This window comes from Passer domesticus, chromosome 1 (genome assembly GCF_036417665.1).
Source record: "Passer domesticus isolate bPasDom1 chromosome 1, bPasDom1.hap1, whole genome shotgun sequence".
NCBI classification, from domain to species: Eukaryota; Metazoa; Chordata; class Aves; order Passeriformes; family Passeridae; genus Passer; species Passer domesticus.
The window spans coordinates 15,655,076-15,667,022 of NC_087474.1; the positions used below are offsets into that span (position 1 = coordinate 15,655,076).

General features: G+C 41.3%; 1 protein-coding gene across 11 annotated transcripts in view; it reads left to right on the forward strand.

Moving 5' to 3' along the window:
• ABI1 (abl interactor 1) overlaps window positions 1–11,947 on the forward strand; it is a 77,303-nt gene that overhangs the window by 64,664 nt on the left and 692 nt on the right. For 3 of the 11 annotated variants that reach the window (XM_064407417.1, XM_064407352.1, XM_064407376.1), the window contains 5 exons: window positions 270–370; window positions 1,291–1,365; window positions 2,945–3,121; window positions 5,963–6,049; window positions 10,151–10,336. In XM_064407417.1, coding sequence (XP_064263487.1) covers window positions 270–370; window positions 1,291–1,365; window positions 2,945–3,121; window positions 5,963–6,049; window positions 10,151–10,336 — 626 coding nt within the window. The remainder of the gene's footprint in view (window positions 1–269; window positions 371–1,290; window positions 1,366–2,944; window positions 3,122–5,962; window positions 6,050–10,150; window positions 10,337–11,947) is intronic. The other 8 variants (XM_064407360.1, XM_064407374.1, XM_064407420.1 and 5 more) reach the window with 5 other exon arrangements.

An 11,947-nucleotide genomic window follows, 5' to 3' on the forward strand; every position in this document is an offset into this window, starting at 1 on the left:
ACATGGTTGATTACCTTTTTATTTCTTGAAGCATTTAATTGCACGTTTTATTCATGGTGATGTTTATCAGCTTAGCTAATTCCATTTATTAGGAATGTAATGCATCCAGACTTGATTATCTGTATGCAATTGTAAGTAAAGACAGAGGCATTTAATAGGGAGTTTTTCAAGAATCTGTAATTGAGCTAGGCTAGAAGAGCTCACACAAGAAGTGTGACTGTTGATATGGTTTAGTAGGAGATGCTAACACTTGTGTTTTGGCTCTGCAGTGGCAGTAGTGGAGGAAGTGGCAGTCGAGAGAACAGTGGAAGCAGCAGTATTGGCATTCCCATTGCCGTGCCTACACCTTCACCGCCAACCATCGGGCCAGGTATGTGGTACTCCTCCCTGCTGACTTCAGGCTGCTTGATACTTCCTTGTCTTTGCAGAGGGACTTTGACCAAATGTGATGGGATAGAAACTGTCCTGAAGTACAGTCCTACTCAGGAAGTCACTTATGAGTGCTCAGTGATGTCTAAAGTTTTAATTCTTTACCAAGAGTAGTTGCAGGGCAGTTACTGAATAATGGATGGTTAAAATACCTTTGCTGGTCCATGCTTTTACAAGACAATCTAGGGTATACAGGGGGAGTAAAAGACAAATGTATCCTTTTAAAGCTTAAATTTTAAATGTGTCTACAATTTGTTATTTCTGGATGCCCTGAGAGCAGCAGCAACTATGTATATGTTTAATGGGAAATACTGGCTTCTGAAATACTCTACTAACTTTGCCATCTGTGGGGAAAGAACCATGAGGGATCTCAGTGTTGGAGGCACACTCCTTTGTGTTTCAGAATGAGAATTGTGAGATTGAGTAGGGTCTTTATTTACTATTATTATCTTAGTAGTAAACCAGCCCAGTCACTTAGTTTGTGTTTTGCAAGCCCATAAGATGTAAGAAAATAGTGGAGTTTTGGTGTAATGTAATTTTGCTGTTGCAGAGATTTCTGTTTCTTGGATGACAAGTCTTCATTTCCTTATATACATGTAGGCTTTCCTTTTCCAGGACCTTTTCTGGTCCTGCAGAGGTACAAATAGGCATGAAATCTTACTATCATCTGGCATCCCATAAAATCAATGAGAATAAAGATTGGCATGAACAGAACCCTGGATAGGATCAAGGTCGGAATTTGTATTAGTTAACTGAAATTTAATTTTCATATTTGTTTGGGAAGCCTATCAAGTGCCTGTAGTTTCTTTATTTTAACTTTTAATAATATGGCCTAATTAGGAATATAAACTATTTTATTAGCACACATTTCTGTTCCTCCTGGAGCCCCGCCAGCACCACCACTGCCTCCACCTCTCCCGATGGGCAGTCTGATAGGTGAGACTTGTCAATGCTGAAGTGATTGCAGACATGGTGCATAATCAATAATCATCTCTTCCTAATGAACTCAGTGAGGGTGTTTTTTCTTCTGTAGTGGGACCTATGTGATTTTATTACAAAAAAATCAGTTCTGGGATTTTTTTGGTTTTTTTTTTTGACAAATCTAATCTCCACTAATTTCCTGTGGTTAAAGCCTCTGAAGCTAAATGCACCAGGTATGGAAAAATGGCTGCTAGTTGTTTGAAATCTGCTCCTAACTAAGATCCAATTAATTTGATCTATAAGATCTCAGAATCAGCTTGAATGTTGGTATTAGGCTGTGTAACTCCTGTAGCAGAAACTAAGTCACAGCAGTTGCACTCTAGCTTAGAAATGGTAGTTTGTGTAGGGTGATTTGTGTGTTCTGTGGGCATAAAGTGACTGGAAAGCACAAGTGTCTGTCACAGTAGCTTGGCTTTGATTCCATAATGCTGCAGGCAAGTGTCAAACTGGAAGACTTGAGAATATGAACTAGCAGATCTTGAGAAATTGCTTCAAGCATTACATACAGCAGTTAGGGTGGGATCTAAAAGTAGTACTTTTCAAAATAGACAGGAAAAAATACCCCACCCTTTCCTGTCACAGGCTGATGACAAGAATAATTGATTGAGTTATGAAACTAGCTTTGGAGGCTTTGACCCACATAACCCTTTGCACTCTCCCTTACTGAAATGTTAAGTGAAAGTGACTTTGGATAGCATTACAGGACTGCAAACTTCTGTCTGCTTGCTGTTTGTGTCTTATATAATTATATGATATATGTATATAAAAGCACAAAACATTTTATTGCAAACTAGTTTTTGCATTTAAGAATTGTGTTAATTCATGAAACTACAAAATGTGAGATTGAGGAAGGTGTGATTTCTGCCTGTTAGAGGTTAGTCTGAAAGAACTTAAACTGTTTTGTTAACCTTGAAGTTTGTGCAGCCAGTAGGTGGAAGGTAAATATGGGTGTTTATCATGAAGAACGAATGACATCTTTGTCAGCTGGAATTGGTGATTCTGATTTGTTACAAATACAAATTCCATCAATATGAAAGCACAACCAGCAAATATGATTGATAAATGTGCCACGTGTCTGAAGCTTATGACATTTTTTTCACTGTTTTGTTAGAGTGTTGTTTTATATTAGATTGGAGGCACATTCAGCTTTGCAATTGAAATAATTTGTTTTGAGCAGAATGTGGAAATTTTTTGTGTTCCTTTTAATAAAGGGTATTATTGCATGTAGTATAATTGAGATACACTTAAGAGTTGGATTCAATTTTCCAGTCCAATCCAGTCTCTCAAAGTACTTTCAGCATTTCTCAATGCCCTTTATATGAGTGTTGGTTTATGTTCTGTGTGTTTTTTCTCATTATTGATTGTAATGGGGATGTTTGTTTTTTCTGTTGATTGCCTGTTACTGATCTTAAATTATTGGAGAACTGTAATCAAGTATTTTCCACGTTCTGGACTTTTTCTGTTTTCTGCATTCTATCCCAAGTAATGCTCTGCTTAAGTCTTTTCCTTGGTTCCTCTGGCTAATGCTTTTCAGCTGCTCCTGGTTCAGCTCCTGGTTCCCAGTATGGCACAATGACCAGGCAAATCTCACGACACAACTCTACCACTTCTTCAGCATCTTCTGGTGGATACAGACGGAATCCTTCTGTGACTGCCCCATTCTCTGCTCAACCTCATGTTAATGGCGGGCCTCTTTATTCTCAAAATTCAAGTAAGCTGCTGAGCTCTGAAATCACAAACTGTTTTGAGCAAAATGATTGTAAAAGCGTGCATGGCATTTTAATTCATTTGTGAAAAGCATCAATGAGATTACTACTTTCTTTCCTGAAACAGAAGGAAAAACAAACACGAAAAACCATATTGAAATTGCACAGTGATTGCACTATATGCAATTATACTGTTTTTCCCCCTGACTTGTTTGCTGCTACTCATGGCAAGAAATTATTAGGATTGCCTGTCTAATTATAGGCACGTTATACTTGGCATTTCAGGTGTGCTTGGAGAACATAAACTAAACCCAGGGGTTTTTTGCAGGAGACCTAATGTGATTGTAGTACACCCCCCCACAATTTGGATAGTGGCAAAAGAATACTACCTGAGCACAGTGTTCATGTTCCTGTCACACAGTTCCTCCCTGTCTCTGTGTCTTTCTTAAATTCTTTCCTGATTCCAAGTCTCTCCTTTGTTCTTATCTTTAAGCTTGACTATTAAAGAGCTCAGTCTCTCTCTTTTAGCAGGCAGCTTTTCTGTGCTTTCACACTAGTAGGAGTATCTGCAGAAGGAGATGAATGAGGGAAGGGATGGAAGCCATGGGCAAGTGAGCAGTTTTTAGTCAGCAGCCTCCTGCCTTCCTGCCCCAGAAGGGTAAAGTTCACTGCAGAAAGATATGCAAAATAAGGATCTTGGCTGCTGGTAGGAAGCTCTATCAGGAAACTTCTTCCTTGCCATTTCCATAAATTTTGATCAAGTACAAACTGAGGAGTGGTAGTTGTATAATTTTTTTTTTCTTGGTAGTGTTCAGAATGCCAAGTCTTTAAACTTCAGAGGAATATTTCTTTTGAAAAGCAATGTTGATGTTTGGGTTCAAGATCTCTGTAGACCAGTGTTTGCTGTTGTGTACTTACTCTTAAGAAAAGAATGCTTTTAAAATATTTGAGACACTGAAGAGTTTTCTGAGTAGTTTAGAAGTATTACATTTGTCAGAAAGCATTTTTATATGCAGACACAGTATCTATCTTTCCTTTTTATCCAAACCTGATTTTCCTCCTACTCTTGCTCATCCGTACTAGCATTTCATTTTCCTCCACATTCTTATTCCTCCAAATTAATTCACCATAACAACAGAAACTCCCTCCTGCATGAACAGTTGAGTTCCATTAAATAAACAGGATTTTACTTCTGGGAATAGTTCAGTTGTCTTAAATGCTGTGCACACCACTGTTTCTGAATGTTTACATTTGTCCAAAGCAATTTTTTGCTCAAATGCAGGTGCTGTTCCTTAATCTAGCCTCTCTGGTGTTTTCAAAATACTGATGGTCAGCATTTTTTAAACAGTATTTTGATGGGTGTGTTTTGCTACTTGAAACTGTTTTCCTCTGTTTCTGTAACTGGTGGTTATTTTTTTTAGTGCTACTGTCTTGACATTAAACCCAGGTCCCATGTTGCCTTAAGATTTTACTTTTCATGCTAACAAATGCTCTGGTTTTTCTTAGATGTTTACTTCAATTTTGTGAGACACTGTTTGTTCTCCTGCTTTTATTGATCATTTATCCCATACAGTTTGAGTATTGGTTTTGTAATGAACTAAATGCTTCATTTTAATTCATCAAACATTAGTCTTAGTTAAAGCTTTATTTAAAACTGTTGCTTACTTGGAAGAACAGAACCTCTTTCAAATTTGGTTCCAACTGGATTATTACCCTGCTGAATTCTCACCTTCACAGGAATTTCTCTGCTCCAGTGCAAGAGAAATTCCCCTGAGAAGGGACACTGTATAAACAAATGAGTTGATGTTTTGTTGAGTTTCTGGGTGGGGTTTTGTTTTATGCTGTTCATTCCCTGCACTGAAGGGGGAGATGTCCTGCCAGAGCTGATAGTTTGAGTGGCTTGCCCTAGTGCTGCCATTCCTCTTCCCTGCCTGTGCAGGGAAGAGTTGAACACTGGGGCTGTCAGCCCAGTGTCTCTGAGCACAGGTGTGGCCACATGTCCCACTACTCACCAGACAGGCACATACTTCACAGAAGATGGGCTTGCAAGGGCTTCCTGGGGAGCTCTGCATGCTCCTGTAGCCACTCAGAGCTGTTGAAGCTGTTGCCAGCCTTTTAGGTTGCTGGGTGCCCTCTCACCACAGAAGACTTCATAAAGCTCCACTCTGCTCTAGACCCATCTATTTTTTTCTACCAGCAAGCAACAAGGTCCCTTTTTTTGAGAAAAACAGAAATGCAGTAAGCTAGCTGACTGCCCCTGTCCCAGCAGAGAACAGTGGTGGGAGGTGCTCTCGGTGTGAATGTGAAGTATTGATGCTGGAGCATTGTGCCCCTTGCAAAAGTTGTCTTTGCTCTGTCAGTGCTGCTTTGCTGCACTTGATGCAGCGCTCCACTTTGATTTTAGAGGAGTCCAGAATCCTGCAAAACATCACCTCAACTTCTGGTAGCTCACTTTGGAAAGAGAACTGCTAAATTGAGTAATCCTTATTTAGCAGCAAGACAAAAGCTCAATTTTATGTGCTCGCCAGGTGAAGCACACAAAATGAGTGAGAGCAAGAACCTTCACACGCACCCTGTGAGCCTCCAGCCACGCAGCCTGCGCTCGGCCGTGACCTGGCTGACCACAGGCATGCTTTGCTTTTGATCCCCCATTGGCTAACCACAAATTCAGCCTTGTTGGAAACACAAGCTTGAAGAAGGTTCTTGTGTGTGTGTGTGTGTGTTCTTGTTGTTCTTTACATACTTTGTTTTGTGGTCCTCGTTACTGACGGCTGCTTTTGTTTGTTCCCTTTTTTTTTCCCTTTGTCCATTTGACTTTCCCGATATGGTGTGTGTGTTGCTACCAGTTTCTATTGCTCCACCCCCTCCCCCTATGCCTCAGTTGACTCCACAGATACCTCTCACAGGCTTCGTGGCCAGGGTGCAGGAAAACAGTAAGTTTGGACAAGCTGAGCTGTTAAAGGGTAGAGCCTACTCTCTTCTAGCATGCATGGCTGGCAAGTCAGACTCTGTTTCCTTTTCCAGAAGCTAATACCATCTTGCATTCTAGTGTCAATATGCTATTGGAGCTGAAGGGCACACTCTTCAATATTGTATAACACGTGCATGATTATTACTGACCCATTTAAATCCTGAACTGAAAATTTATTACAGAAGTACAGTGTGAAATGTGGCATATGTTTTATGTGAATATAAAATTGTATTTTAATTGAAAATACTAATTTCATGTTGAATCACCCTGCCTTTTTCAGTAGGGATAATTGATTAGTTTTTATTAGAAAGGCTTATGTAGACTGTCAGAATGTGTAACCATTGATTCCAATACTGTAGCATTTTTCAGCAAGCTGTACAGTCAGTTGAAAATGTGCAGTCTTAAGATCTGATGCATTACAAAGGAGCTTGTAAGGCATCTCTCCTCTCAGTAGCCTTTCATTCTCCATTTCTTTGTGTTCTGTTTCCCTGCTGAGCTTCTTGCAGCATAGCTCTGCTTGCTAGGTTTGTGAGAGGTGCTCTCTAGCTGTGCTGTGTTTATACTGGTAACTCTGCTTTTACCATTACTGCTTGATTCCCTTCAGGTGAGTGTTACTGTCCCAAGTGCTAGTGCAGGTGTAAAGTCATGTTTCTGAGCTGGAGATATCCTTTTCAGTTGGAGTTTGTTGCAGTTCTGTAAACAGCAGACTAAATGCAATGTAGATAGAGAATGAAGTAAATAAAAATGCTTTTTAAAGTGTTTGGGAACCATTTTGAGATTTGCTAGGATCTCAGGGGCTACTACTGCACTCTTGGCTATATAGCTGCAGCATCCATTTAGGGACCCCAGGTCTGAGTAGTGTTGCTGTTCTGCTTCCCATTAGAGCTTTTAAGTGGTCATGTTCTGAGCATTCCCCATGAGATCAGAGACATCTCTCTGGTTCTCTTTCAGAAAGAAGGTATTTTGGTGCTGGGCTAGGTAAACAGTAAGAATCATGTTGATATGGAATAGTGTGCCACAAAATTGTGTTGAAGACCTTTCTAAAATACTAAGTGTAGACAGGTAAACCTGCTGAAGATGAAGATTACAGAATATCTTCACTTGCAGATAAACTTGAGAAAATTGACACCTGCTTCTGAATTGTTCCAAGTATTGTCCTCCTGGAGATAACACAGCCCTTGGGAGAGCAGAGGTGAAAGGGACAGACTGACTTGTGCGTGCAGCAGCAGAATGCAAGCTGACTTGTGGATGAGATTGCAGCAAAACAGCTGAAGCTTGAAATCTGGTCATAGGAACTGTTCTTTATTTCTTTTAACAGTCCCTTGGGTTGGAAAGTTATATAATCAGTATGGCTTGGAGCTGCTGCCTCATTCTGGAGGCAGGGGTGTGTGTGGCAGCCTGTGCATACGCTCAGCAGAGCTGGCTGTAGAGGCTGCTGCTGGGTTTTGGCATTGTGTGCTAGACTTTCATCAGCCTTATTTTCTCAAGAAGTCTCTGGTGTTAGGGAGACGTGGGTAGACTTGTCTTTTCTTTATCATAGAGCTCTGCAGGTTTGGAAGGCAACATCCTCTGCTTGTGGACTTCTTTCAGAGGACAAGGACATAGAGGCCTCAGAAACTATGCAATTTTTCCTGTGTCCAAACTGTGAGCATCTCTTCCAGAGAGGTTTTCCAGTGTGTCTGGTATTCAGGGACAGCTGATTTAAGTTGCTGTATTCTCACACCCAGACCTTTCAGAAGGAGTCTGCTGGTCCCCATGTCAAGAGCAAGGATGGGAATGCATACAAGAGAAGATCTCAGTTTGGAGCTATATAAATACTTGTCCCTTACCTTTTATCGTATAGAATGGCTTTTTGCATGCTTTATTTCCTTCCCCTAGGAGATGTGATGCTGTCCTAGAGTCTGGCTTAGTTTAGAACCAGGAAAAGTCTAGGTTAAAGTCCAGGAGGCAAGGGGATACTTCAGTGGAGTGGCACTTGTCTAATTTTCTGTTCTGTTCTCTCCCTTTCTTTAAATGCAAAGTTGAATTGTTTTAAATGTTTCCCATAAAGCTTGCAGTTCCTGCACTGCATCTGAGAGTATGTCTTGGTGCTTTCACACTTGCATGTCCTGCTCTCTTTCCTTCTTTTCAAATATGCAGCTTCATTGTTGAATAAATGTAACTTTTTTTTGCATTTAAAAATTTTAAAAATATTTTTAAGGTAAGGATTTCTCGAGATCTCAGATGATTGTTGTTTCAGCTCTGGTTTTTTTTCCCCTGGCTGCAGACAGAAGCTAAGGGGAGAAATACATTTGTGGAAGATGTGCTAAACTGCAGCACAAAACCAGTCCATTCATAAATGGTGTTGTCATGTGTCTGTGGTGGATTAATGAAGCCTGTCTGTGAGTGCTATTCAGTAACGGGCAGGACGTAGCATTCACTCCGCCAAAGACTTTGTTAGTCTGTCCCCAAGTGACATAAATGGGCTTCTGTGTGGGAGAGGAATCACTAATACCGTGGCAGACAGTCTTATTGATGCAGAGAGCTGCGGGGTGTTCAGCTCAGCTGGTCAGGTTGAAGAGGAGCTGGGCTTGCAGGTGAACAATTGGCCCTTCAAGGGAAGGGAGTGGGCTGAGGCAGTCCCTGCCCCAGCAGCTCCTGCCCCCTTTTGCCCCTGGCAGCAGGTGCCAGACCTGTCCCAGTGCAGCCAGTCTGACCCAGAGCAGACATGGGAGCTGTGCCCAGGTCAGGGGGATGGGGCTGAAGAGCAAAGGTTAAGTCACCACTAGAGTAGTGACCAGCCAAAAGTAAAAAGTGTTTAAGCAAACAAAAACCCTATTTCTAATCTCCAGTGCCTTTGTAACTATCAGTAGTTAAAGCTTCATTCAGTGCAGTGTTCTTTCTCTGTTGCTTGGCTTTCTTTTCAAAATTTGTGTGCTGGAGCTGCCCATTCTGAGGCCTGATGTCTTGTTCCATCAAACCCTGCCTAGAGCAGTAGTTTGCAGCCTATGTTTCCAGTGTGCAGAATCCCAGATATCTGGAAAATGAATCTGTGTTGCTATGTAACCAAATTTATGTCAGTAACAGTAGCTTCCTTTCAGTAACTTGTGGCTTCCTAGTGCTTACTATGTGGTCCATGTGTAGTGGACCACATCTCCCTAGGAATAGGATAAGTGACTTGATGTACTGCATCTGAGTATGCCATCTCTCTATTTTGCTGCCAGCTGCTGTCAACATTACTGGAAACTAATTTAATGAACTGATTTAAAAAGTGATTTGTACCATAATGCCTTTCTCTTTTTCCCTTTCCCAAAGCAACTTGTAACTGTGCTGATTGGAGAATCTCAGAGCAGGGATTTGACATTTTGGATTATACATTTAATTCCTTGAGCACTTTTTCTCTAAGAGCAGCAGCTGCCTGTTGTTGTTTTCCGTTTATTAATTGACTCCTGAATGTGTGCACACACACAAGCTAGTCTGCAAGATAAGGATCTGTACAAAGCTTTTCTTCTGCAGAAGGATTACTTGCCTTCCTCTTACCTGGTTAAATCTTCAAGAAGGGAAGAGACTAGTATTTATGATCACACCAGATCTTTTTGTTCCCTAATGCTAGCTCTAAGAAGTGGGTGTTGAGAGAGAAGGAATCCAAGGAAGCAGTGTTCAGAAGTAAATTGAAGTGACTGTTACAAAGGATTTGTTAAAAACCAATCAAGCTGCTGGCCCAGTCAGAGGCTGTTGCTGCCTGGCTCAGAGGGTGCCACTCGAGTCCTCCATAGCTAACGCTGCAGCGCATGGACGTTGGAGCAGGAAGCTTTCCTCTCTGCTGATGTTCAGCTTATGCCCCGCAGCATGTGCTTTGACTCTAGTAGCATTTACACATAGATTGGACCACTAATAACAAATAGACTTGTGTGTTGTAGTTGTTAATACAAAGCCTCTGTTTCTAATCAGTGCATGGTATTATACTGCATGCTATGTGTGTTGTCCTCCCAGCTCTTTTATTTACAGTGTACAGCCTCAGGTTTGTTTGCATCTCCACCCTGTCTTGATTTAAGAAAAAACAATAATCTCCAAATGTTTCTAGTTGCTGATAGCCCAACTCCTCCCCCGCCGCCGCCTCCCGATGAGATGCCGATGTTCGATGACTCTCCTCCTCCTCCACCCCCACCACCTGTGGATTATGAGGATGAGGAGGCTGCTGTTGTGCAGTACAGCGATCCCTATGCAGATGGAGATCCTGCTTGGGCACCTAAAAACTACATAGAGAAAGGTAAGAGAAGCACTGCAGCTGTGTTAGTGCAGTATCAGGGGATTAATGGTGTCTGAAGGGAATGAAGGACTTAGCGTGGGTCTGATGAAAACAGTCATTGTCCCTCCTAAGTCAGAACTCAAGCCGTGTTTCCTTAGTTTGTGCCTACACCTAATGTGGTAAGACATAGTCCTTCTTTGGACAAATTATAAAATACCTTCAGGCATTCTAGAATGGGTGAAAAAGCAAGTTTATTCACAGGAAGCATCCGTGTAAATCAGATCGCTTTCATCTTTGATGAGCTGGACTGTCTGTACCTAGCTCAGGATTGCTGGGCAGTCATCTACAGACTGCTGCAAAATGGACAGAAATTCCAAGCTGGATTTATCTCATCAAACTAGATTACTAGAGTGGATTATTATACCTTGAACTATAAAATGTGTTGAGGTCTCCTTGGAGATTTATCAGTAACTCCAGATCAGCAGACTGTGAGCTGTGCTTAGGTATGAAGTCACATAGTAAACATCTCTTCCCATAAATAATGGACAAGCAGATTTCCTGCCAGTGGAGTTGTCTGTGTTGTAGCACTGACCATTTTGTCAGCAGCAGTGCTGCCAGTTTTCTCATAAGCTGGCTGGCACTGCAGTGAGTACAAAATGGGGCCAGGTATGTGTGATATTTGTGGCAGAGCTCCTGTGTTCCCTCTTCACTTTACTGGACTGTGTGCAGGACATACCCATGGGATGAAAATAACTGATGGAGCACAGCATTGCTAGGCATTAAGACATCAGATAGCTGAGAATATATGTAGGTGTAAAATAGTGGATTCTTGGACTTCATAAAGCTGATCAATTGCATAAATCCATATTAACTTTTGAAGGGTAAGGCTGTGATGTCTGAAGTCTGTATATTCACAGTGGTAGTTTTTAACTCAAATATTGGTGTGGGCAACATTATTTCCTTGGGGAAAACTCTGCTCTGTTCATGGCACACAGTAAGTTGGAGGTTGGGAAGGTAGTACCAAGCAGGTACTGAAAATAGCAGATGTTGCTTCTACACTCTTCTTCAGCAACTTTCTTACTTGCACTCAGTGCAGCTCCTTGAAAAGTAGTGTCAGAACTCATGACATGAAAGCTCTGTAGGAATGCCCATTCATTTCTGTGCAGTGGCTTTAGCAGCAATGTGTGCAAGGCCAACTGATGTGCCAACAGGGGCCTCAGTGGAATGATTTTTGTACATTTTGTTTTAATCAAGAGATTCATATAAAGAGATCCACATGCTATTGAGGTAATCTGGTCAGAAATGGGTACCACACAAGTCAGGTGTTCCCTAACTCAGCTTTTAAGGATCCGTGAGCTCCACTTCACTGTGTCACAGTTGGATGTACTTCTCTGTCAGCAGTTCAACTGAGTGTTCAATGTAGTCAACACCCACTTCTTAGTGCTAGCTAATGTTGCAAGGAAAGTGAAATTTCATTTTCTGGGCTTAAGTGTTCAGCAGGAAAAGCATGTGAATTCATTATTGAAAACCCCACGACAGCGAACTAATCTTTTAATATTTTCTGAAGTACAATTGCTTTTTAATACTGTTGCTATTAATAAAATGCTAAACGTGTCCCTGTTTATTCCACAG